Below are 23,855 nucleotides of genomic sequence, written 5' to 3' on the forward strand. Positions count from 1 at the left end.
GCAAACTCAGCCCAGGACATGGAGGAACAAATGCCTCCAAGACTGTGGACCGGAGGAAAGGAAGGTGGTACTATTAAAAGGAAGGGAAGCCCTGGGACACTGTGAGTCCTGTGACTTCCAGGTTTAGTTAAAAAGGGAGAGGAACAGTTTTGAGTTTGTGCATAAATTAAACTCTGGTACTCAAGGTGTAAGGAATGGAGAAGAGCCTGGACTTCAGAGTCAAATGATCCTGGCCTCACTGCTTCCTACCTGTGAATATTTAGGCAAGTTACTTAACCTCTCTGAGTTTCCTCAGCTACAAAGTAGAATAGAAGTAGAATCGTACTTAGGCCACAGAGTTGCTGATAAGAGAAAGGACATACTTGAATAAAAAGTGAGCAAGTCATGATATTAGTATCATTATTATTGCCTTTTATGGACAAAAATAATATTCCAGGTTCATATGTGTTTTTCTTATTAAATGTCTTTACCCGAAGTCTGGTACAGGTCATTTCTGCAATAGGATGTTCTAAATCAGAAATAACACGTACCAGTTTCCTTTTAAGTCATACAGCTATTTTAATTGATAGTCATATCGTCAAGGGTTGAAAATGTGCACCAACAAACAACAATAAAGAGTGCACGTCCAACATGAATTTTTAAATATTTTTTCTTTAAAACAAACATAATTTTTTTAAATATTGGAGTGTTTGTGATTTGAAGTCATGGTTACAGCCACGTCCCAGTTTTCCATCTGTTCTTGTCCAATGTACAGGTCCAAGTTACAGCCAGAATTGTGAATACACAGTAAGTGTCTGTTGGTCTTGTACAAAGCTCTTCTCAGTTAGACTTACTTAAACATATAATATATTAATATGAAAGTGAATATATACTTAGATGTGAAAATCAATCAAACTAATGCACCATACTAATAGACTAATGTATAACAATCACATGATAGTATCAAAAGATGCAGCAAAAGCATTTGACAGCATCTAATACTTTTTATGATAAAAACATTAGATAGGAAGAGAAGGGAATGTCCCCAACCTAATAGATTGCATCTATGAAAAACCCATGGCTAACATAATGCATAATGAGGGAAGACTAAAAGCTTTCCATCTAAAATCAAAAACCAGACAAAGATATCCGTTGTCACCACTTCACTTTAACATTTACTGAAGATTCTAGCCAGGGCAGTTAAGCAAGAGAAAGAAAACTTTTCCAGATCAGAAAAGAAGAAGTAAAACTATCTCTATTGTCATATAACATGATCTCGTATATAGGAAATCCTAAGAACTACTATTAGAATTGTAAAATGAATCCAACAATGTTGTAAAATACAAGGTCAGTTGTATTTCTGTCCACTAGCCATGAATAACCCAAAAGTGAAGTTAAGAAAACTATTCCATTAACTGTAGTATCAAAAAGAATAAAATACTTAACAATAAATTTGCAAAAGAAGTGCAAGACTTGTATACTAAAAATTAAAAACATTGTTGAAAGAAATTTTAAAAGACCTAAATAAATGGAAAGACAGTCTGTGTTTATGGGTTAAAAGACTTAATATTGTTAAAATGACAATGTTCCCCAAAGCAATCTACTGATTCAATAAAATCACTCTCAAAATTCCAGCTGCCTATTTTTTTTCTTTTTTGCAGAAATTAACAAGCCTATTATAAAATTCATATGGGCTGCCAAAGGGCCTAGAACAGTCAAAATAACAATTTTTAAAGAAGAATTAAGTTGAAGGACTCACATACCAGTTTCTAAATTTGCTACAAAGCTACAGTAATCAAAACAGTGTGGTACTGCCCAGCCACTGTAGCTCAGTGATTAAGCATTGACCCATGAACCAGAAGGTCATGGTTCAATTCCTAGTTGGGGCACATGTCTGGGTTGCAGGCTTGATCTCCAGTGGGGAGGAGGGGGGAGTGTGTGCAGGAGGTAGCCAATCGATGATTCTCTTTCATCATTGATGTTCTCTCTCTCTCTCTCTCTCTCTCTCTCTCTCTCTCTCTCTCTCTCTCTCTCTATCTATCTATCTCTCCCTGAAATCAATAAAAACATTTTAAAAATAAACAGTGTGGTACTGACATAAAGATAGACATCTAGACAAATGGAATTGAATAGAGAGCCCAGAAATAATCCCTTACATAAATGGTCAAATAATTTTTGACAAGGGTGCCAAGACCATTAAATGGGGAAAGGACAATCATTTAAACAAATACTGCTAGGAAAATTGGATATCCACATGCAAAAAATAAATTTGGACCTCTACTTTGCACCATATACAAAAACTAACACGAAACGGGTCAAAGACCTAAATGTAAGACCTATAACTATGAAATGAGGGAAAAGTTTCATGGCATTGGATTTGGCAGTGATTTTTTGGATATGACACCAAAGGCACAGTCAAGAAGAGAAAAAATAGACAAATTTGGCTTCCTCAAAATTTAAAACTTTTGTGCATCCAAGAACACTATCAACAAAGTAAAAGGCAACCCATAGAAAGAAAAGATATTTGAGATTAATACCTAGAATGTATATAAAACTTAACAAAAAACAAACAACCCAGTTCAAAAATGGACAAAGATCTTGAATAGATACTTTTCAAGAGAGGATATACAAATGACCAATAAGAACATGAAAAGATGGTCAATGTCATTCGTCACTAGGGATATGCAAATCAAAACCATAAGATGTCACTTCATATCCACTAGCATGGCTATAATTATTTTTATTAATAAGGATTCTGTCATACTTTTTTTCTGCTCTGAGGCTAAGTTCAGTAACTATTTTTATCTGACCATGGCTTAATTCTCAGTCCAGGCATTTTTTTTAAAGCACTGAGTTAGAAATAATATGCTTCATTAATTTTGTGAACTCATCTTTTTCATGTAGTATTGAGACCAGGCCAGACACATTTGTTGCAAGATTGATTTATTATTCTGAAAACCAATAACAGATCATGAGACAGAATCACCAATAAATTAACCTTTCTCTACACCCATTACTTGCCTATTGGAAAGCAATTTTCAGCTCTACATGAGACTTACCTTCTTTAAGCCAAATCTGAAACCTTTATAAAATGAAATCTGCGTCTTTTCTCCCCTGTTTTAGTTTATATAATTGGAATTGCACTCAGACTATTAAATGTGCAGTGTATGAATCTAAAGCTTAACTTAACAAAATAAAGGGACTGTCTACAAAATTAAAGTTTTTCCTATTTTCTTCCCTAATTGTAATTTGAAGTAACTTTTCAAAAACAATATTGCCATATTTATTGGAAAAAATCTGAACAGCTCCAATGCTGAACTAGTTTGTGTCCATCAGAAGGTTGGGATTCTGCCCTAACCGATTTGGCTCAGTGGATAGAGCGTCAGCCTGCGGAATCAAGGGTCCCAGGTTCGATTCCAGTCAAGGGCATGTACCTTGGTTGCGGGCACATCCCCAGTAGGAGGCGTGCAGGAGGCAGCTGAGCAATGTTTCTCTCTCATCGATGTTTCTAACTCTCTATCCCTCTCCCTTTCTCTCTGTAAAAATTCAATAAAATATATTTTTTAAAAAAAGAAGGTTGGGATTTTGTTCTCTGGATGAGTTTTTCAAATATCATTTTGATATATATTTTTTAAATATTGTCACATGTACATTAAAAAATTAAATAAAACAGAATTGTGCAATATATAAACACTACTGTTAGTTTGGTGTGTACTGGGCAGATATATAAACATTACCTACATTTATAAAATTCATTTTCCTCCATTGAGATTATATTCCATTGTTTCCAACTTGCTTTATTTTTCACCTGAATTTATCATGAAAAATTTTCAATGCCAATACATATAAATCTTCCTCACTTTATCTATATTTTTGTGAGTCTTTCTGATAAAATCCTAAAAGTTGCATTGCTTGGACAAAAGGTGTGCTGTTTAAATTTTTGTTTTGCTTTCCACGAAACCTTGTGCTTATTTCACCACCACTCACAGAGAATGAGAAAGATAATGTTTCAGAAGCACAACTACGTGTCAGGTTTTCCCAAAGGTTTTCCTTGTATAAATAAATAATAGATAGCTACATAGATACATAGAGTAAAAAAAAAACTAAACTGCCATTAAAATATAATGAGAGTACTATGCTTTATTTTTTCATTAAAGTCAGGTTCCAGTAAAGTATAATTCTCTCTTCCTACCCAGAGAGAGACAGACAGACAGACAGACTTGGTAGGAAATAGGGGGAATGCAGAAGATCCCTTAAAACACTAAGGGCATGCCAAAACCGGTTTGGCTCAGTGGATAGAGCATCGGCCTGCGGACTGAAGGGTCCCGGGTTCGATTCCGGTCAAGGGCATGTACCTTGGTTGTGGGCACATCCCCAGTGGGTGATGAGCAGGAGACAGCTGATCAATGTTTCTCTCTCATTAATGTTTCTAACTCTCTATCTCTCTCCCTTCCTCTCTGTAAAAATAAATCAATAAAATATATTTTAAAAAAAACAACACTAAGGGCAATAGAGGGAGGACTACTGGAGTCAGAGCTGAATTTTAGTTTCAGCGCCATCTCAGTCATAGGGTGTCTTTAGGCAGATTGCTTAATATTTCTGACCTCTGTTTTGTGATCTGTAGAATGGGGATAATCACACTTACTTTATGGGGTTCTTTGTAGAAATTAAATTAGTTACTTGATGCAAAGGGCTAACAAATGGTGAGGAACAATAGCTAGGTGAATAGCTATTGCTGAGATGCTAGAAAAGGATCAAGCCAAGAGCATTCTGGATGAATGGTAAAGTTTTGAAAACTTTTGCCGAAAAAGTTGAGGAAATTGCTAACATTCTAGTTAATATATATACTATGCAATTCTGCACCTTCCCTACCCACATCCATCATCTCCCCCACCCCTGCCGCTCTCACTCACATTATATTATTGTTTAATCTGTCTCCTCTCCTAGAATGATCTATATGAACAAAGATCTTTTCTTGCTCGCTAAATTCCAACATCAGTGTAGCCTGAAACAAAACCTGGTACATAGTAGGCACTCAATAAATGAATGAATGAATTTCTACTTAGCCTTTGTTAAGCCCATGCAGATGTATTGGCCGCTAATAAGGGTGGCCCACGGACACAAAGCACACCCAAGATAACTCAGAGCGGGCTTGGGGTAATGCACAATACTGGCCAGGAGCCAGGATCTTCTGGTTCTCTCTCAACTTTTACCAGTGCCATGACTGACCACTCACAAGCTGGATTCTTGGGCAATTCACATAGCTTTAACTTAAGCTTTATAAAAATTAAGATTAGCAATGCCTGTCTGTTAGGATTTTCTAACATTATGCAAATGATGTGAGATTATTTTATAAACTCTAGATTCTCATAGGAGGTACAGCAAGATAAACCAAATGTGTTTAGTCTTGATAGGGACCAAGACAACAAAAAAAGAAATGGGAGGTAGCAGGTTTTCAAGACTCTAGCCCAAACATGTCAAACTCAAAGGCCAACACAGGCCAAATAAACAAGGTTTAAGTTTATGTGGGCCACAAAAAAACACATGCTTCAATTTTCATAGAAACGTAGGTTTCTTTCAAAAAGTATAGTATAAAATAGAACAAGAGCAATGATAAAATTAATGTTTTCTTACATGCCGTTATATTGGCTGGGCCACAAAAATATTCATTGTGGGCCACATGCAGCCCAGGGGCTGTGAGTTTGACACACTTGCTCTAGCCCAAGCCAGAGCCTCTTACGTGGGCTTGGACCTGAACCAGCATCTCTGAATAAGTGCTAACCACTACCCTTATCTGCCTTTGTTTCTTCATGAGCCACACCTACTCTGTGCCTTCTGGAGAATAAAGCTTTCTTCTTTGCTTTCTACAGTGATGCTCCATCTTTCTAAAATATGCTTCAGCCATTGGGAATGACTTGTAGTTTCCTAAATAAGCCTCTCTCACTCTTAGGCCTTTCCATAGGGTCCCAGTAACACAGCAGCCTAAGCTTCCTTGGGAACCAACTAAACTCATGAACACTTTAGGCCTCATTCCCCCATTTGGAATCACTAAGTGTGATGACCAAAGCTTTGAAGAGACTTTAATTCCCATGTGAATGATCCGGAACCTGACAACAAGATTGAGGAGAGCTATGATAGCATATTCCCCTTGTGGGAATTGTTAAAGGCTCTGAGAAGTCCTGCAGTTAAAATAGAAAAAGAGAGCTTGTTTAACTTTGTTTAGCTTGGTATGTCTCTAAATTATTAACCAAGGAACCATGTTTTGCATAAATTCAATATAGCACCCTCTGGCAAATACTGGTTTAAAACATGGGAACTTTCTTAGGAACTTAAAAGAAGGAAAAGAGAGGGCACTTCCAAGTTCCTGTGTGCTCCACTCTAGCGTGGTATAATGTAGTGTTTGAACGAATGGCTGAGCAAGGAGGGAAACTGTCCACCCTCTAGGATCAAATCCTTACCTTTGGAGTTTGAAGAATTCATTTTATCACATCACTTCACTTCAAATAAACAAGCACAAGAAGTTGATTTATACTAACTAAAATCACTTGAATTGCATCTAAAAACCAGAATTCAATGTAGCATTTTGTTGCTGCCCAGGCAATATGCTGAATGACCAAGAACATGAGCTCTGGAGTCAAATAGACCCTGATTCAAACCCCAGCTCCCTGGCTTACTACTTATGGAACCTTATGTGAGCTTCCCATGAGTGATACTGCCTACCCCCTGAATTAATCCATATAAAGCACTACGTTCAGGAAGCTATTATTTGAGCAGGGAATGAAAACTTGAAAATACTGTCTCATCATAGATGTTTCTAGGTTATGACAGTGTCTAGAGATATAGCCATATTCTGCTGTAGAGTAAGTATTAACTAAAGAGCACGGGGCTGAGAGCAAACATTGACCATAAATGAGGTAGATAATTTTATTCACCAGAAACTTTAAAAAAAATTTTCTCAGTAAAAGAACTAAAGTTTTCAGTGGGCTTTATGAAATTTGCTCCACATATAAAGAGAAAGGATCCAGGGTCATAGAGTTACTGGGCCTTTAACCCATTGTACAGTTGCCCATATTACAGAGAGTAAGGGTGATGTGACTTACAGCTGAGAGTTGGGGTAACATGGCATGTGAAGGGGACGGAGGAAATTATAAGGAGAGGTCAGCAAGAACGCAATAATGTGGGAAATCTATTTTTCCAGTTTTATCTACACTAATAAAAGAGAAAAATGGTAATTGACGATACCCTTTTCATTGGCTAATCAGGGCTATATGCAAATTAACTGCCAACTATGATTGGCAGTTAACTGCCAACAAGATGGCGGTTAATTTGCATATGTAGGCACAATTCAGGGAGGTGAAAGGGAAAGCAGGAAGAAGCCCTCTGCCACTGACAGTGATCGGAAACCCAGGGGGGAGCTAAGAGCTGGGAGAATCAGGCGCCTTTGTCACCCTGGCCAGTGATAGCAGGAAGTAGGGGTGGAGCCAGCGATGGGAGCTGGACACGGTCGAAGTTGGCAATCCCAGGAGCTAGGGGTCCCTTGCCTGGGCCTAAAGCGGAGCCCATGATCGCGGGGCCGCTGCAGCTGCGGGTCCCCGCTGCCCGAGCCGGACGCCTCAGCCAGAGGCGTTAGGCCTGGGCAGGGGCGGAGCCTGCAACCGCGGGGAGCTGGGGGTCCCCTGCCCAGGCCTGACACCTCTGCCGGAGGCCTCAGGCCTGGTCAAGGGGCCGATCCGGTGATTGGTGATCGGAGGGTGATGAGGGTCAACTCCTCTGGCTGAGGCATCAGGCCTGGGCGGGGGGCTGAGCCGGGGATTGGGGGGATATGATGGTCCCCTTGCCCAGGCCTGAAGCCTGGGTCAGAGGCGTCAGGCTTGGGCGGTGGGTGGAGCAAGCGATCAGAGGGAGATGGGGGTCCCCTGCCCAGGCATGATTCCTGGGCCAGAGGCCTCAGGCCTGGGCGGGGGCCAGAGCCAGTGATTGGGGGGAGATGGGGGTCCCCTGTCCAAGCCTGACACCTCTGGTGGAGGCGTCAGGCCTGGGCAAGGGGCCGATCAGGTGATCAGAGGGTGATGGGGGTCTACGCCTCTGGCCGAGGCATCAGGCCTGGGCAAGGGGCAGAGCCAGCAATCGGAGGGGTCTGGGGGTCCCCTGCCCAGGCCTGATGCCTGGGCTAGAGGCATCAGGCCTGGGCTGGGGGCAGAACCAGTGATGGGGGGAAATGAGGGTCCCCTGCCCAGGCCTGACACCTCTGTCAGAGGCGTCAGGCCTGGGCAAGGGGCCGATCCTGCGATTGGAGGGTGATGGGGGTCAATGCCTGAGGGCTCCCAGTATGTGAGAGGGGGCAGGCTGGGCTGAGGGACACCCCCCACACACACACACCCAGTGCACGAATTTCGTGCACCGGCCCCCTAGTTGAGATATAATTGACATATGTCACTGTAGAAGTTTAAGGTGTACAGCATAATGATTTGACTTACATATATTATGAAATGATTATCACAATAAGTTCAGTTAGCACTCATCATCATGTAGATACATAAAAATGAAAAGAAAATTTTTAAAAAAATTATTTTCCTTATAATGAGAACTCTGGGGATTTACTCTGTTCACTACTTTAGTATGTACCATACAGCAGTGTTAACTATAGCCATCGTGTTGTACATTATAGCCTTAGTACTTTTTAACGTATAACTGGAAATGTGTACCTTTTGACCACCTTCCTCAATTCTTCCTCTCTCCACTCCTGCCTGTCATAACCACAAAGCTGATATCTTTTTTAGCTTGTTTTAACAGCTGCTAAAGTGTGGAACTTGGAGGGCAGAAAATTCTGTCCCAAGAAGATTTCTGGGATGTTTCTTTGTGGTCATGATAAAAATATTCCTGCGTAATCCTGCTTTAAGGAAACCTACACTAAAGGTCTATATTATGTTTCAAGGTTTCAAACATCAGATTTGTGTTTCCTTTGAGTGATGTCATCCTTATACTAAGACACATGGGGACACTACATTTGTTAGGGTCCCACTGAGCGGGCTTCTTTTTCCTCATTTATTCAGTTTTTTAGGTCTCATTTATTGCTATTCCCCACCAATTACTAGATTCTTTATTCATTGTAGCAGCATGTGATTCATATCTCAAGATATAGTGCAGTTAATAATATATCATCTTATCTTACATTACTTACATATTTTATTACATTATCTCTTCTCTTAGATATTAAATAATTGGTTTCATAAAATTTGGGAGTTATTTTCATTTCCTTCACAGAGTGCTGTACTTTGAAATCGTGTCTTCAAGCTGGTTACTTCTGGGAAGACTTCCTATATATGGCTAATTCTCTTGCACATAAATTATTTGTATCCAGAAACTGCCTCTGTCATCAGGCCACATTCTGACTCAATTTTTCAGGAAATCCAGTCATTTTGTAAACTTTTCAGAAAGTTGAAGAATGAGGACATGTAAGCTATATAGATTTGAGTTCCTGCCTTCTCTTTAATTATTTTCAAATATGACCTTACAGTGAACCAAATTTGGTAGTCTTCGTTTTTTTATGCAGTCAATTTTTGGTAGCTTGTTCCAAAAGATGGATAAAAATTATTAGACTAAGTCATTGTACTCCGTATTCACCTATTAGAATCAAAAGGAAATGGTACTTTGGATACTCTAGTTTTCATGCAAAAGAGAAAACAGAAAGTTCTGATCGGAATTTACAGGGTAGGGCTAAAGTAGGTTTATAGTTGTGAGTATACAAAACAGAGTTTATTCTTGTATCATTATTTACTAATTATTATATTATTTGCCATATGAACAACTGTAAACCTACTTTTGCCCCACCCTGTATGTAAAACTAGTTTAGGCTTGCATCAGAGGAGAGCACTGTAGCTCAGACTTTCTCCTCACAATTTGTTTAGGTCACTGCTGGAAGCATTCCTCCAAAAGGGAGCACTTCACTTAATTAGTTGGCAAATACCACCAAGAACTTTTCCTGAGCTATGCTTCAAAAGAGGTGGACTGCTTAGGAGAGTTGAGGAGGGGAACATCAGAGCCCAGACTATCAGCAGAAATGCCTTGTCAACACAGTGATCTAAGACCTAGGAACTCCTGCCCTAACCGGTTTGGCTCAGTGGATATAGCGTCAGCCTGCCGACTCAAGGGTCACAGGTTCGATTCTGGTCAAGGGCATGTACCTTGGTTGTGGGCACATCCCCAGTGGGGAGTGTGCAGGAGGCAGCTGATGTTTCTCTCTCATCGATGTTTCTGGCTCTCTATCCCTCTCCCTTCCTCTCTGTAAAAAAAAAACACAATAAAATATATATTTTTTAAAAAGACCTAGGAACTCCCAAGACAGACCTGGTGTCTATTTTTTCTCTCCTGCATCCTCACTAGCCTGTTCATTTGAACAGACTGACCTGAGTTTTGAATCGGAAGATGTGGTCACCATATTTACAGAGGAAGGAATCAGGAATGTAGATTACCCTTTAGAGAAGGTCCATAATAAAGTGGAGGCTAGAAATGATTTGGAGTTTAAGGGACAAGAAAGTTTATTGGTTTCTTTTTAAGAATAAGGGAAATGGAACATTTGTGTGGGCAAATGAGAGTCAGTGGAAAGAAAGGGACTGGAGGTGGAGATAACCACTGAGGCAAGTTCGGTAGACTTCATCACAAACTGAGGTGGGCCTTGTTGAGTTATTTAGGGAAAAATAAATAAATGTATGTCACGTTCGAAGCTGTCTTGAGGGCCTGGCTACAGTATGGTAACACCGTTCAGCAAGGGTCCCATCCTAAGGGATTGTCATTGACATGTATTATCATTTAGCTTCCCAGAAGCCAAGTATAGTTGGCTGAGTTTGCCCAGGATTGAGTTTTGGGAGGTGCATTTGATGGAAAGTCAAGGTGACCTGTGAGGGAATCCTGGGAGTTGGTGGGTGCCATGTTAAAGTGCTGACCATGAACCCAGACCAAGGTCAAGCAGCTGGAAGTTGGCTGAGGCAGAGAAAGTTTAGTAGAAAAGGTGGAAGGGAAATGGAAGTCAGTTCAGGGGTGATGACTTCAGAACTCAGCAATACGGAGACAGAGCACTTTGGAGTGATGATCCAAAGTTTCCTGCAATAGAGATAAAAGAATCAAGGATATTGAAGTCTGGATATTGAAGAAGTGTTTTTTAATTGAATTTATTGGGGTTACATTGGTTAATAAAATTATATAGGTTTCAGGTGTACAATTCTATAACAAATTATCTGTATATTGTATTGTATGTTCACCACCGCAAGTCAAGTCTTCTTCCATCACCATGTATCCCCCCTTAAACCTCTTCTACTTCCCCACACCCCTCTTTACCTCTGGTAATTACCATACTGTTGTCTGTGTCTACAAGTTAATTTTTGTTTTTGCTTAATTCCTTCACCTTTACATTAGCTTTGCTGTTGTTTAGTGTCCAGGCCAGATGTCAGTCTGTGCCAACAAATACAGTGTCATCAGAGGACAGATGAGTTTTATTCTGTCAAAGGTCAGTAAGGGTATTTAAGAAATCAAGAATGTAAGAAAGATTCTGGGAAAACCAAACATGGTCCCCTCATGAAGCACCATGAGAAGCGTGAAGGAGGGCTGGCCAGGGAGGGACTGCCAGGAAGGAAAAGATGTGAACTGGCGGAGAGCAAGAACAGTTTGGCCCTCAGGGCAGCATTTCCTGAAGTGGTTCCAGCCAGCACTAGTCACACAGAATGGCACAGTAAGTAGCATATAAAAGTATGGCTCTGGAGAAATACTCGGTTAAGCAATATAAATGGATTCCTTTACTGGCAGACCCCTTTGAAACTCTAATGGTGTACCCATGTGCCCTATTTATTTCCAGGAATAGAATTTGTGACAAGAATATGATACTTTTCCCCAACTTAGTGGCCACAAAACGGGTCATACTTTGGGAAATTCTGTTCTAGGATTCAGATTTTCAGTTTTTTGAATGAACTGATGGATGATTGGTAAAGTAGATGAATAAATAAATGACATAGGTAGGAAATTAAGAGACAGATTGGAGGGGAGGGGAGTGGTCAAAATAAAGTGAATTTGTGCTAAGGGAATAATATTGAGTCTACAAACGCATTCAATACTTTGATATAATGCCCCCCCCTCACTTCCTCTCCCATGCCATCTTCTTACTACCAGTTGTGGGGCAGGGAAGATTTATTTATTTTATTTATTTAGATATGTGTCCTTTCTTCCTGTTCCTTTCTTACTTTGGTAGGTGGTCCATCCCCGCAAATCCCCAAATAGATTTCAGTGGAATCCGGGTTTTGAGGGTGAGATGTTTGCAGAGTAGACCATGAAGTTTTGAAACCTCGAGTACAGAGTCCCCAGTTCTCCTGCATGTTTACACATATGTGCACATACATGTACATGCCTCCTCCCCCACAGCCTTCTTTCATTTCATTTCAGTTGTTGTGCCCACACCCACCCTTATTTCTTTTCACTCTGATGGTTAGCACTGCAGGATGAAGAATCAAATGCTACATTTTCCCTGCTATTCTGCAAGTGTCACAGTGAACTGGGTAGGGAATGGTGTGCCAAATCAATTTTACTTCTGAAAATGGGAAACTACTCCTACCCCTAGCCCCAGAGAGGGGGACAGGGGAAGCAGCAGAGCAGATATCAGGTCTCTATAACAAGAAAGATAGTATAGAACTGCAGAAACTTTAAGAAACCTACATGACTATGAATGGCTCTCAAGTAGATATCGGTTGTAAGGAAAACCAACCTTGGTGTGACCATGACCTCTGTGGCTTTATTCCAGAACGCCAACCGGGCACCTCTATGGCCAATTCCAGTGCCCTCCCTTCAAGTTCAGCTGGGATCAGCAAGGAGCTGATTGATCTGCAGCCCCTCATCCAGTTCCCCGAGGAAGTCGCCAGCATCCTGATGGAGCAGGAACAGAATATCTACCGGAGGGTCTTGCCGGTTGACTATCTTTGCTTCTTGACCCAGAACTTGAGCACTCCAGAATGTCAGAGGTCCCTGCCCTGCCTCAAAGCATCCATCTCAGCATCAATTCTTAACTCCCAGAACAGAGAGCACAATGCCCTTGAAGATCTTGTGATGAGATTTAATGAGGTAAGAAGCCACTTTCAGATGTTTTTGTAAGAATTGCTAGTAAGTGGTTTTTAAGCATTTCTCCTTCTTGGTTTGTCTGTTACTGACATCTCATCTACCTGTCTGTCTTGCCACTTCCATGATGACTGCTTTCTTTCCAGGCACTGAGATAGACAGCACATTGTCATCCTCCCTCTCACTTCACTCTAACTAACTGAAGCCTAAGTGATGCTATCTCCACCTCATATCATTACCAAGTCCACAAGCCTTCTCCCTTTGGGCAACCAATCCCCAACTTTTCTCCCCTCCCTTCCAAAATATTCTCCCTGTGCCTGTTTTCAAATATTCTCCCCCTGGTTTCTTCATGTGCTTTCAATATTAAATGTTTCGATTTTGAGTTTGGTCAGTATGATCCCTGGCCACAGGATCCACTGTCAGGCCTCCTCAGCAGACACTAAACACCAACACCTGGGTCAGGAAAGTGGGGAGGAACGTGGTCTTGAGGGACAGTGAGTCACCCCCTCCTGTCCTCTGATCCCATCAACATCCCCAGCCCCCAGAAAGTCCCTCCAAGGCCTCTGAGACCTTACCAGCCAGTTCTGAGGAGGAAGCTGTAACCAGAGTCTGGGAACACTTGGGAGCGAGGCAGGTCTAGTGGCAACTAGGAGGAGGAGGAGGGCCAACTGGCTGACATGCTGTGACCCTGGAGCAAGGACAAGGGATAGGAAGGAGGAGAGGCAGGTCTCCATGCAGGGCAAGGGTCAGGGATGCTGTGCTGTTGGGCTTAAAGAACACTTTTCCTCCATAGTATAACCACACACTCAAAGTTTTCTGTTCTACAATTGCTGTCTTTTAGACTTTATTTCTTTTGCCTTGAAGATTAAACACAACTTTCAGTTTCTATAGTTGTTGGTGGTTGGTTTAACTCCACAATTACAGTAGTAAATGCAAAAATTATACTCCCATTCTAGTCCTGTATATCTCTGATTGACAGTGGATCAATCCACCTTTGTTAGTTAAACACTTTCTAATGATAGCAGCTGACCTCGCAGTCTCCATAGCCTGCCAATCATGACCCAGATGATGGATGTAAATGTCAGTGACCATGGGGAGGCACAGTGGATGTAGACATGTTAAGGGCTCAGCTCAAGCAGTTCTGTGCCCAGATATGTTCCTCAATGGGAGATCCATGACCCGTGGGAATTGCTGATCTCCATCTAACACTGCCCTGCTAATCAGCTACATATACCATTGATTTGCTCCTCACAACCCTGGGAAGCAGATACTGTCATTAGCCCTACACTACCAGTGGGGAAACTGAGGCACAGGAGATGAAATCATTTGCCCAAGGTTATATAGGTAGTAGGTAGCAATAGTGAGATTCAAACCCACACTGCCAGGTCCCCAGAGCCTGAGCTTTGAACTGCTGTGGTATTCTGCCTCCCACCTATATCAAGACTCATATTGTGGAGTGGCGCCTGATAAAAATGCAGGTTCCTGGCCCCACCCCACACTGAGTAAAACAGACCCTCTGGGTGTCCGCATGAGAGCTTATAAATCACACTGCCCCAATGCTGTTTTTTTAAAATAAATCTCCTGACGATCTTGATTCTTCTTATCAATAAAGCTGGGTAGGAAATGAAAGTTCCAGTAAACTGTGTGATTTCATATGGGATTTTACTGTATTTTGTGAATTATTTTAAACTTCCAGATCTAGTCACTCTCATATAATGTGGGACCTTGCCCTTATCCTTTGTTGTTGTTATTGTTTTAAATCCCACCTGAACTTACAAGTGATTTGCCCAAACTTTTAAAATCTAATTTTAAATTAATTTTGGAGAAAGAAAACTTGAATTTCTTCCATTCACTGCTATAACCTTAGGAATCCAAGATGAATCAGTGATATCATTAATTCAGAGTTAGTGATCATCGGAACCACAGCTGGGTTGAGGCACGCTTTGGACTATCTCTGAAAATAGTTTAGCTAAGCAACTTCAGAACATAAACAAGATTTCTGGGAAAACACTTAATCTACTTAAGAGAACAGTCTGTTTTCAAGTATTCTCAAGCATCTATTTTCATACAAATTATGGGCATGCAGATTAAAAATCAATCTTATATAGTCATTATAGGCAGATCCCAAATGACCTCCGCTAGACAAACTGGGATAGCTAAATTCTTGTTTATATATCTTAGGGTGGAAAAGCTGCATTACATTAAAGGGGAATTCTTAAGTTCAGACTTTCACCTATTTAGAATGGTTTTGCCTCCAAGTTAGCATGGTTTTACTTTCTGTAAAGAAGAGGAAGGAAAGGAGCTAGCACTTATTTACTAGGTGCTCTGGACTAGATATTTTCACACTTTTAAATCCCATTTAATCCTAGGGACAGTTTTGTAAGGCGGTTGTCATTGTCCTTAATTCACAGATAAAGAAAGTAAAGCTTAAATAACAAAATAAATAATCATATTATTGGGTTATGATCTATAGAATAAAATAAATATTTATGAGTTCATACTGATATGAATAATTGAATAAATATATCAATGGGAGGGGGTAAGGTACAGCTCTTATTTTTAAAAGAATTTCAATTAATAAGTGTAAAAGGAATGAGGGAAATAGGAAATCACCATTAGGAAACCCCAGTAATAAATTATTATAGGCAAGAACCATTGATGAATTCTAAAATTTTGGTGCAAAACTGTGATAAGAAATAAGATATTTGCAAAGTTTACAAGTATTTCTCCACAAGAAACTGGATACACAAAATAACTGTACTTTCTTCAGGGAAGGAAGAGATGTATTTCTTGGAACACCGGAGAATCTGAAAGACAAGAGAGAGAATATTAGCTCCATTGCAGGAGTGTCTGTCACTTAGGGGAGAGGCCAGTGCACTCAGTTAACATACCGTCTGCACTTCTCAGAAGCAGGGCACCATGGTGGATAAGCACTAAGGAAAGTGAGTAACAGTCTGCAGCTGCCAGAAGCTACCAGTCTTAAATTGTAGTCAGGCACGGGCACAAACCACTACCAAAAAAGGCAGAAAGTACATGCAGTGTTAGTGGCACAGATGATGGGAGCTGAAGTGTCTGGGTGGGAGATCAGAGCTCTTGCTGCTCAGCTCTGGAGTGTGGGGCTGGGCCTTAAGGGATAGCCGGGGCAGAGGGGGAACATTGGGGCAGGGAGGACATTCCGGACAAGAAGACAACCAGTTCTTGTCATGAGCAAGACTCATGGTCTAGGGAGTCAGCTTGCTCCAGACTGTCAGTAGAACATGATCAAGAGCTACAAGTTTCCTGAATTTTAATAACTACTTACATGATGACTTAACCGTGGTGTGGAGAAAGGGAAGAAAATCCCTATGCCTTTCGGGCAATGTTGCATAAAGTTTATTCTTAGGAAAATAAGGTTAAAAGTACAATGCAATTGAAAGTACAGTCATGAAATAACTGAAAGGGTTTGGCTTACATTAAGGAAGCCCAGGAGATAGGTCATTTAAAATCAGTTTAGATTGTGGCTTGGAAGCATTGTTTGTCCCCATCCCCCTTCTCGAGACTGCACACCAGAGTAACTTCTGAAAGGATCATCTTTTTCTCCTTGCAAGTACACTGAAGCACGTGCAAGGGGTCAGCCCTCAAGCGGTGGTAGTCAAGATTTGTGCTGGGCGTGGGCTCGGTTCTGCTTTGCTTGGTTGGGAGGCAGGTCTTCCTGAACCCTTTTGATGTGGACATATCTCTGTGGTTATAGTCTTGATCTAAAACTCCAAAAAGCCAGAGTTCTCTTTCTCCTTTCAGGTTGAAAAGCCTCCCTTCCCACGAAGACTCTTGCTTTGACACTCACGTCATATTGTCCTTCTCTCCTCCCCCGTTTCTTCCTCTTTCCAGCCCCTACCTCTAGCCCACATGCCTTTTGATCTTACTGATTTTTAACTCCTCTTATAATAAATTGAAGAGCCATTTCTCTTTTCTAAAGGAGACAAAGAGATTTTGTTGTTGTTGTTGTTGTTGTATATAATTTCAACAAAGAGATTGAATACTTTAGCACATGTGGTTGAGAAGAGATGAGAGGCAGATAGAGATTAAAGATCATCCTTACTCCCTTTCCCTTCCCATCTTTTTCTTGTGAAGGTCTGTGGTGGAACAAGGGGGAGAAGGATATGTTCCGGAATCACAGTCCTGAGTCACTAGTTCTCAAACGGTATGGCCTCTGCTTCTGTCCTCTTATTCATCCATTGATGACCTTTGTGGTTGGAACTCGTCATGGTCTGCATCTACAGCTGGTCTGTCAACAGAACAAATTTTTTGTTCCACTGCCCACACTACTGCCAGACACTCTTTTGTGTAACAGATAATTGATTACTCTGGGTAAGGACTGGGTTTTGGGTTCAAGAGGCTATTAATGGTTCCACTTTTTCCTTTGCCCTACAAGAGCAGTTTTTGTTTGTTAGGTAGTTCTTAGCAAGACCATTTGTCTGGGCCCCTCTTTCAAGACCAGTTAGTCCAAGGGCAGGTCTTGAGCCCAAGATAGAGCCAAATTATGAGAACCCAGAAGACTCAGAGGGATTCCACCTGGCTCGTCAACTCTGCCCCTCACCCCTCTGCCCCATGATCTCTCAACCTCTTCCATTTGGTCAACCTAAGCAATCATCAACCTGCTTCTCTAGCCACACAAAGGTGGGTAGCCCAAAGTGACACTCAGTTGTGGCTTGTTCCTTCCATCTGCTCATTTTCACCAGATGTCAGTTCAATAGTTTAGAGGCCACTCCCTCTATGAAGAACTCCAAGGTGCAGCTTCACTCCCCGGAAAAGAATTGTATGAATAAATAAACCATCTGCCCAGAAGAGGGCTGTTTGAGTCTGGGTCCTGTCAGCCAGAATCATCTAAACTAATAAAAGGGTAATATGTTAATTAGACCAGACATCTTCCAGTCGTCTTGCCTTCCTTCCGGACAAAGCCATGGTGGCGGGGGCCAAGGCAGAGGCAGGTAGGGGCAATCAGGCAGGCAGGCAGGTGAACAGTTAGGAGCCAGCGGTCCCGGATTGCGAGAGGGATCCCGCAGGGATTGGGCCTAAACTAGCAGTCAGACATCCCCCGAGGGGTCCTGGATTGGAGAGGGTGCAGTTTGGGCTAAGGGTGCCTCCCATCCTGTGCATGAATTTCATGCACCAGGCCTCTAGTAAGTGATAATCATCATTTTGGCACATTCCAGCATCCAAATATCTGTCTGGTCATAGCCAAGGGAAGACCATTTCAGCACAATAAGGAAAAAGTATGGCATATGATAATGTGGGGGAGGGTTAGTGTCCTCATGTCCAAACATGTTTCTTCCCTTGAAATATTTTAGAAAAAAAAAATCTTGTTTTAAATTTCTACTTTCAACCATGTTAGAAAAGTTTTCTTCCAAGGCTTTTCTCCCCCTTTTAAGCAGATAGCCAAAAAAATGATCTCTTCAGGGCTGCTATGCAAACTTTCTTCCTCATACCTGAACGCTCATGGGACAAATGGTTAATAAAGCTCCCTCCGGGCAAGGAGAATTTCAGCTCACTTTGGAAAACCAGATTGCTTCTTGGGAAAGAACGTCTCCCCGGAGGCACACCTCTGAGAGCAGACAGTGTATTCATTCCCCAGAGCATTTCACTGCACATTCCCAGCTTAACAGAGATCTTGGTCCAGAAATTTCTGGGCTAAAAAACACAGTAGGCAGTTAAACCACAGATACTGAGTTGTGCAGGGTAGTGCTCTAAGAGCAAGGTTATTCGTGGGGGCTTATGTGTCCTGGAGCCAGTTGACAACACATCATGTTCAGAAAAAAAGGAAGGAAGTAAAGAAAGGGGAAGAGAAAGCAAGCAAGCAAGGCGCCGCATTTATTTAAATTTACCTTGGACAGTTCTCAGTTATCTACAGATAATTCTGTATTTTTAAAAAAATAATTTGGGCCCTAACCAGTTTGGTTCAGAGGATAGCATCAGCTTGCAGACTGAAAGGTTCCAGGTTAGATTCAGGTTAAGGTCACGTACTAGCCAGCCGTGGGCAAACTACGGCCCGCGGGCTGGATCCGGCCCGTTTGAAATGAATAAAACTATTGAAAAAAAAGACCGTACCCTTTTATGTAATGATGTTTACTTTGAATTTATGTTAGTTCACACAAACACTCCATCCATGCTTTTGTTCCGGCCCTCCGGTCCAGTTTAAGAACCCATTGTGGCCCTCGAGTCAAAAAGTTTGCCCACCCCTGTCTAGGCACATGGGGGAGACAGCCAATCAATGTATTTTTCTTACATTGATGTTTCTCTCTCTCTCTCTCTGTCTCTCCCCCTCCCTTCCATTCTCTCTAAAAATCAATCGAAAAATATCCTTGGGTGAGGATTAACAAAAAAATAAATAAAAATAATTTGATCCTTGTGCTTCAGTAGAAGACTTGGTTTTGAAACCTTAAATATTCAAACTATTTTGTTACTATGACAGGATATTTTTATTCTCTTGGCCTTCTTGAAGCTCACATCATGTGTCTAGGATTTAACCAACCCAGAAAAAGAACTGCCAAAGCCATTGACCTATTGGAGGCCTGTTTTGTTTTGTTTAAAACAGGGTCGAGTTAGCACTTCAATCTTGGGACTGAAAGAAATAAGAATAAATCCGATGGAAATCGGAAAATAGACAAATAAGAATTTTGACAGAGGCAAGAATTATTATTATTAATAGTAAAATGACTCCGAGAAGCAGTCCAGCACTCCTCAAGGTCATTCTTTGCCTTCAGACATGTCATAAATGACACTGAACACTGTAGGAAAGACCAGGTAGGCCTTAGTCAGAGACTGGGATTTTGAGCCTCTCTCCAGGAGTACAATAACTGACCCTATTTGGATGTTTAATTCTGCTCTTTTAAAAACCACTCTTAGAGATCTTTATGTACATGTAGGAGCCAAGCAGGAAAGTATTTATGCTTTGCCAAGAATTTACATTCACTGAAGAGGTTTAAACATGCATAAATCCAGTTGCCTTCTCAATACCTCTCCTTGGCTTTTTTCATTCAACAAGGTTTTATTGAGTACCGTCTTATAAAGTAGATATTATTTTGTGCACTAGGGCTACAGCACCCAGCCCCTGCCCTCATTCTAACAATGAGGCTTACATTCTGATATCTAAAAGGCATCTTAAATATGGCCCAAATAGAATTATTAACTTTTCCCTCCCCCATTCATATACTACCCAGTGTCTTCTCCACTTATCCCACACCATCTTCCCCATCTCAGCATCTACCCACGTGCTCACGCTAACTAACAACCTATGAGTAATCCTTGATGTACTCTCTTTGTCTAACACTCAACATCCAAGCCATCAGCAAGTCTCATTTGCTTTACTGACTGAATACACTCTGAATGAGACCACTCCTTAGCATTGCACCTGCCACCACCTTGGAGGCAGCACTGTTGCACTCATCTCCAGTACTGCTTTCATGCTCGTATACCCTATAATCCATTCTCCCACCCAGCAGCCAGAGTGATCTTTTATAACGAAAGCATGTCAGGTCACTTCCCCTGCTAAAAATCCCCCAGTGGCCTCTCTTTGCATTTAGAATAAAATCTAAAAGGCCAAGATCGTGCAGGATTTGGCCCCTGTCCACTTCTCCAACCTAACTTTATACCACCCATGCCTCCCTTGCTCCTTGCTGGCCACAGGGACCTACGTTCTGTTCCTGAAAATGCAGAGCTAGCTTTCCCCATTTGGACTTTGTACCTGCTGTTCCCTTTGCCTAAGACCTTCTTCCCCTTCTCATACCACAGCTGCTGTCTTTTATTGATCATATCTCAGGTCAAAAGTCAGGGAAGCCATTGACTTGTTCACTTTTTTTAAAATATATTTTTATTGATTACAGAGAGGAAGGGAGAGGATGAAAGAGATAGAAACATCAGTGATGAGAGAGAATCATTGATCGGCTGCCACCTGCACTCCCCTCACCGGGGGTCAAGCCCGCAACCGGGGCATGTGCCCCTGATGGGAATCGAACCCGAGACCCTTCATTCCACAGGCCAGTGCTCTATCCACTGAGCCACACAAGTCAGGGCGACTTGTTCACTTTTTACATTTACCTGTGTCTGTGTACTTGCTTGCTTTTTCTTTAGAAACTTGTTTCACTTGTTCATTGCTCTATGTCTGGTTCTTTGCAAAGTGCCAGCTATATTTAGTAGTTGCTCAATAAATAAGTACTTAATGAGTGGGTAATGATAGTTGGTGTTAACAATTGTTTACTGAAATAGACTCTGTTAGAAATACAAAGAAAAGCAAGATATGGCCCTTTGATCTAGGAATTTATCATCTAGTTCAAGGCATATGAGACATGAAATATTGAATAAATACATACACATACACAGAAAATGCAACGCAGAGCACTAATTGTCAGGTGAGAAATTGTTGTTAGAGAAGTGCCATTGGTTAGTGGACAGAGTATGATTCTGTGGCTAAGTCTGGATTTGAGTTCAGTTTTTGCCACCTACTCACGATAGGACTCTGGGCAAGTAAGTGATATAAACTGATTTCAGCTTCATATCTCACCTTAAAGTTGGATAATTTTATCAATTTCCAACTTGATAAAATTGGACATTTAATCAAGATAATATATAATATCGCCTAGCACAAGATAGGTAGTCAGTAAATGGTAACTAGTGTGATCCATGCCAAATGAGAGACAAATGGTGTATGTGCCCTGAGAGGGGAGAGAGAGACCACAGAGGCACATTGCCCTGGAGGGTGACGAAAGGCTTCAGAGCCTTGGAGGTTGCAAAGGGTTTTGCCAGACACAATTATGAACTTTGTCATTGATGAGGTTTCAGAGGTCATGTTGGGAAGTCCTGCGTGCATCGTGCTGTTGAGTCACTCCAAGTCCTGGTGACCCTGTGAAAGAGTGATGCCCACAGTGTCCTGTCCTCAACAGCCCTGCTCAGCTCCTGTAGACAGATGCCCATGGTTGTTTTACCGAGTCAATCCATCTCAGATTTGGTCTTCCTATTTCCTGCTGCCTTCTGTTTCTCCCAGCACTACTGTCTTTTGCCAGGAACTCTGCCTTCTCATGGTGTGCCTGACACAGGTGTCCAGGGTATTTGTAGAACCTGAACTCCTATCATCCACCAAATGAAGGGATCTCACCCTTGCACATTCTTACTCAGCTTTTCATAAAGACTTGCAAAGACAAAGTTCATTCCATTGCAATTAGCCTATTATGTTGATGGAGCTCCCAAGAAATAACAGAAATTGTGTGTTCCTTTGGTCTGGTTCTCTTGAGGATAGATAGTCCCCATCTCGTCAAAATTTATATCGTTTTTTCAATATCCTTCTTAAAAATGAGGCTGCCTAATCTGTTTGGATATACTTCCTTCTTACAACTGGGTAATTCTCCTGCTCTTAATGCCTAATTTTATTGTTACTGTTTTTTTCTATTAGCAGTGTCTAATTATTAGCCCAGTTAAAGGTCAACTAAATCCCCTAAACAAAAGCTATTGGGCTCATCTTTTCTCTGCATGGTTTACTTTGTTGTTTTCTCACATGAACGTAATATTTTATAAGTGATTGTACTAAATTTTATCTTCTTGGACATTCAAACCTGTCAAAATAATTTTGAATCTTAATTCAGTTATGAGTTGAATTAGCTACCACTCCTGATTTTTTTATATTCAGTTTTGGTAAGTGTGCCTCATATATATTTATTCAAATTGTTGGGAAAAAATATCAAGCCTAATAGGAACTAATGGAACGCCCTATGCCACATCACCAGTGACTGCTCCTTGGGTTGATCTTGAACCACCAATCCCCTTTTCGTTAAGTGTTTTTAAGCTATATATGATTTTCCTTAACGCTACAATCATCTAACATATCTTTCTCATATGACTCTAAATATACCTTTCCATACTCTGAAATAACTTCCTAAAAACAAGACACATTCTCAATATGCAAGTCAAATTATCCACTCAAAAGAAAAAATTTGATTAATTTGACAATTAGCTACTTGAGGATGTCTAATTTTTCTTCTGTTTATTTAGATGATGATCATATAGAGAAATTAATAATGTAGACACTGTTAATTCTGTGCCTTGTGCTGGGGACTATGCCAAACACTTTATGTGCCTAATCACATTTAACTTGTACAAAACCCTGAGAGATGGGAATCGTTGCTTTATCTTACAAATAAGAAAATTGAGATTCAGAAAGGCTACATAATTTGCCCCATATCACAGCTAAAAAGTGGCTAAAACAAGATGAAACTCAGGCTTTTATGACCCCAAACCCCAAACTCATTGTTATATTGCTATACATAAAGTACTATGCATCTATTTGCACAATAAACAGTTATACCATGGGAGGAAATATAATGAATAAAGAAATGGGGATATAAAATGCTTTGTTTGAGGGATTTAGGGGGTAACCAAGTAAGACCAGAGCAGTATCTCCCACAGTGAGTTGTGTGGGAGCTCAGTGTGCATTCTGTGGCAAAATAGTGCCCTGTGGTCTAACATACATGTGGTATGATGGGTAAACAATGATAGCTAAGGTTTGTTTTCATTGCGGGACTTCTCAGGTCATTTATTATGCTAATGTACATTGAAACACTCTCAGAATGCAGCATTTCACACACATACTTGAGTACTAAGTACCTATAGGGGAAGTAGGTGGGTCTGTCATAATAGGGGAGAAGATGTGGAGGGGGGGGGCGGGGGGAGAGATGCTTTAATGCTCCTGAAGCAGTGTAGCCACAAATGCTCAAGAGTCGGCGAAGGAGCAGGGAAGGAAGGAAGGAAGGATTCAG

The 23,855-nt window shown here is 41.1% G+C and overlaps 1 protein-coding gene across 2 annotated transcripts in view; it reads left to right on the plus strand.

Moving 5' to 3' along the window:
- PLCE1 (phospholipase C epsilon 1) overlaps positions 1 to 23,855 on the plus strand; it is a 292,198-nt gene that overhangs the window by 159,691 nt on the left and 108,652 nt on the right. For both annotated transcript variants that reach the window (XM_059660836.1, XM_059660837.1), the window contains exon 4: positions 12,764 to 13,080. In XM_059660836.1, coding sequence (XP_059516819.1) covers positions 12,764 to 13,080 — 317 coding nt within the window. The remainder of the gene's footprint in view (positions 1 to 12,763; positions 13,081 to 23,855) is intronic.

Source organism: Myotis daubentonii, chromosome 13 (assembly GCF_963259705.1).
Source record: "Myotis daubentonii chromosome 13, mMyoDau2.1, whole genome shotgun sequence".
In the NCBI taxonomy this organism is placed as follows: Eukaryota; Metazoa; Chordata; class Mammalia; order Chiroptera; family Vespertilionidae; genus Myotis; species Myotis daubentonii.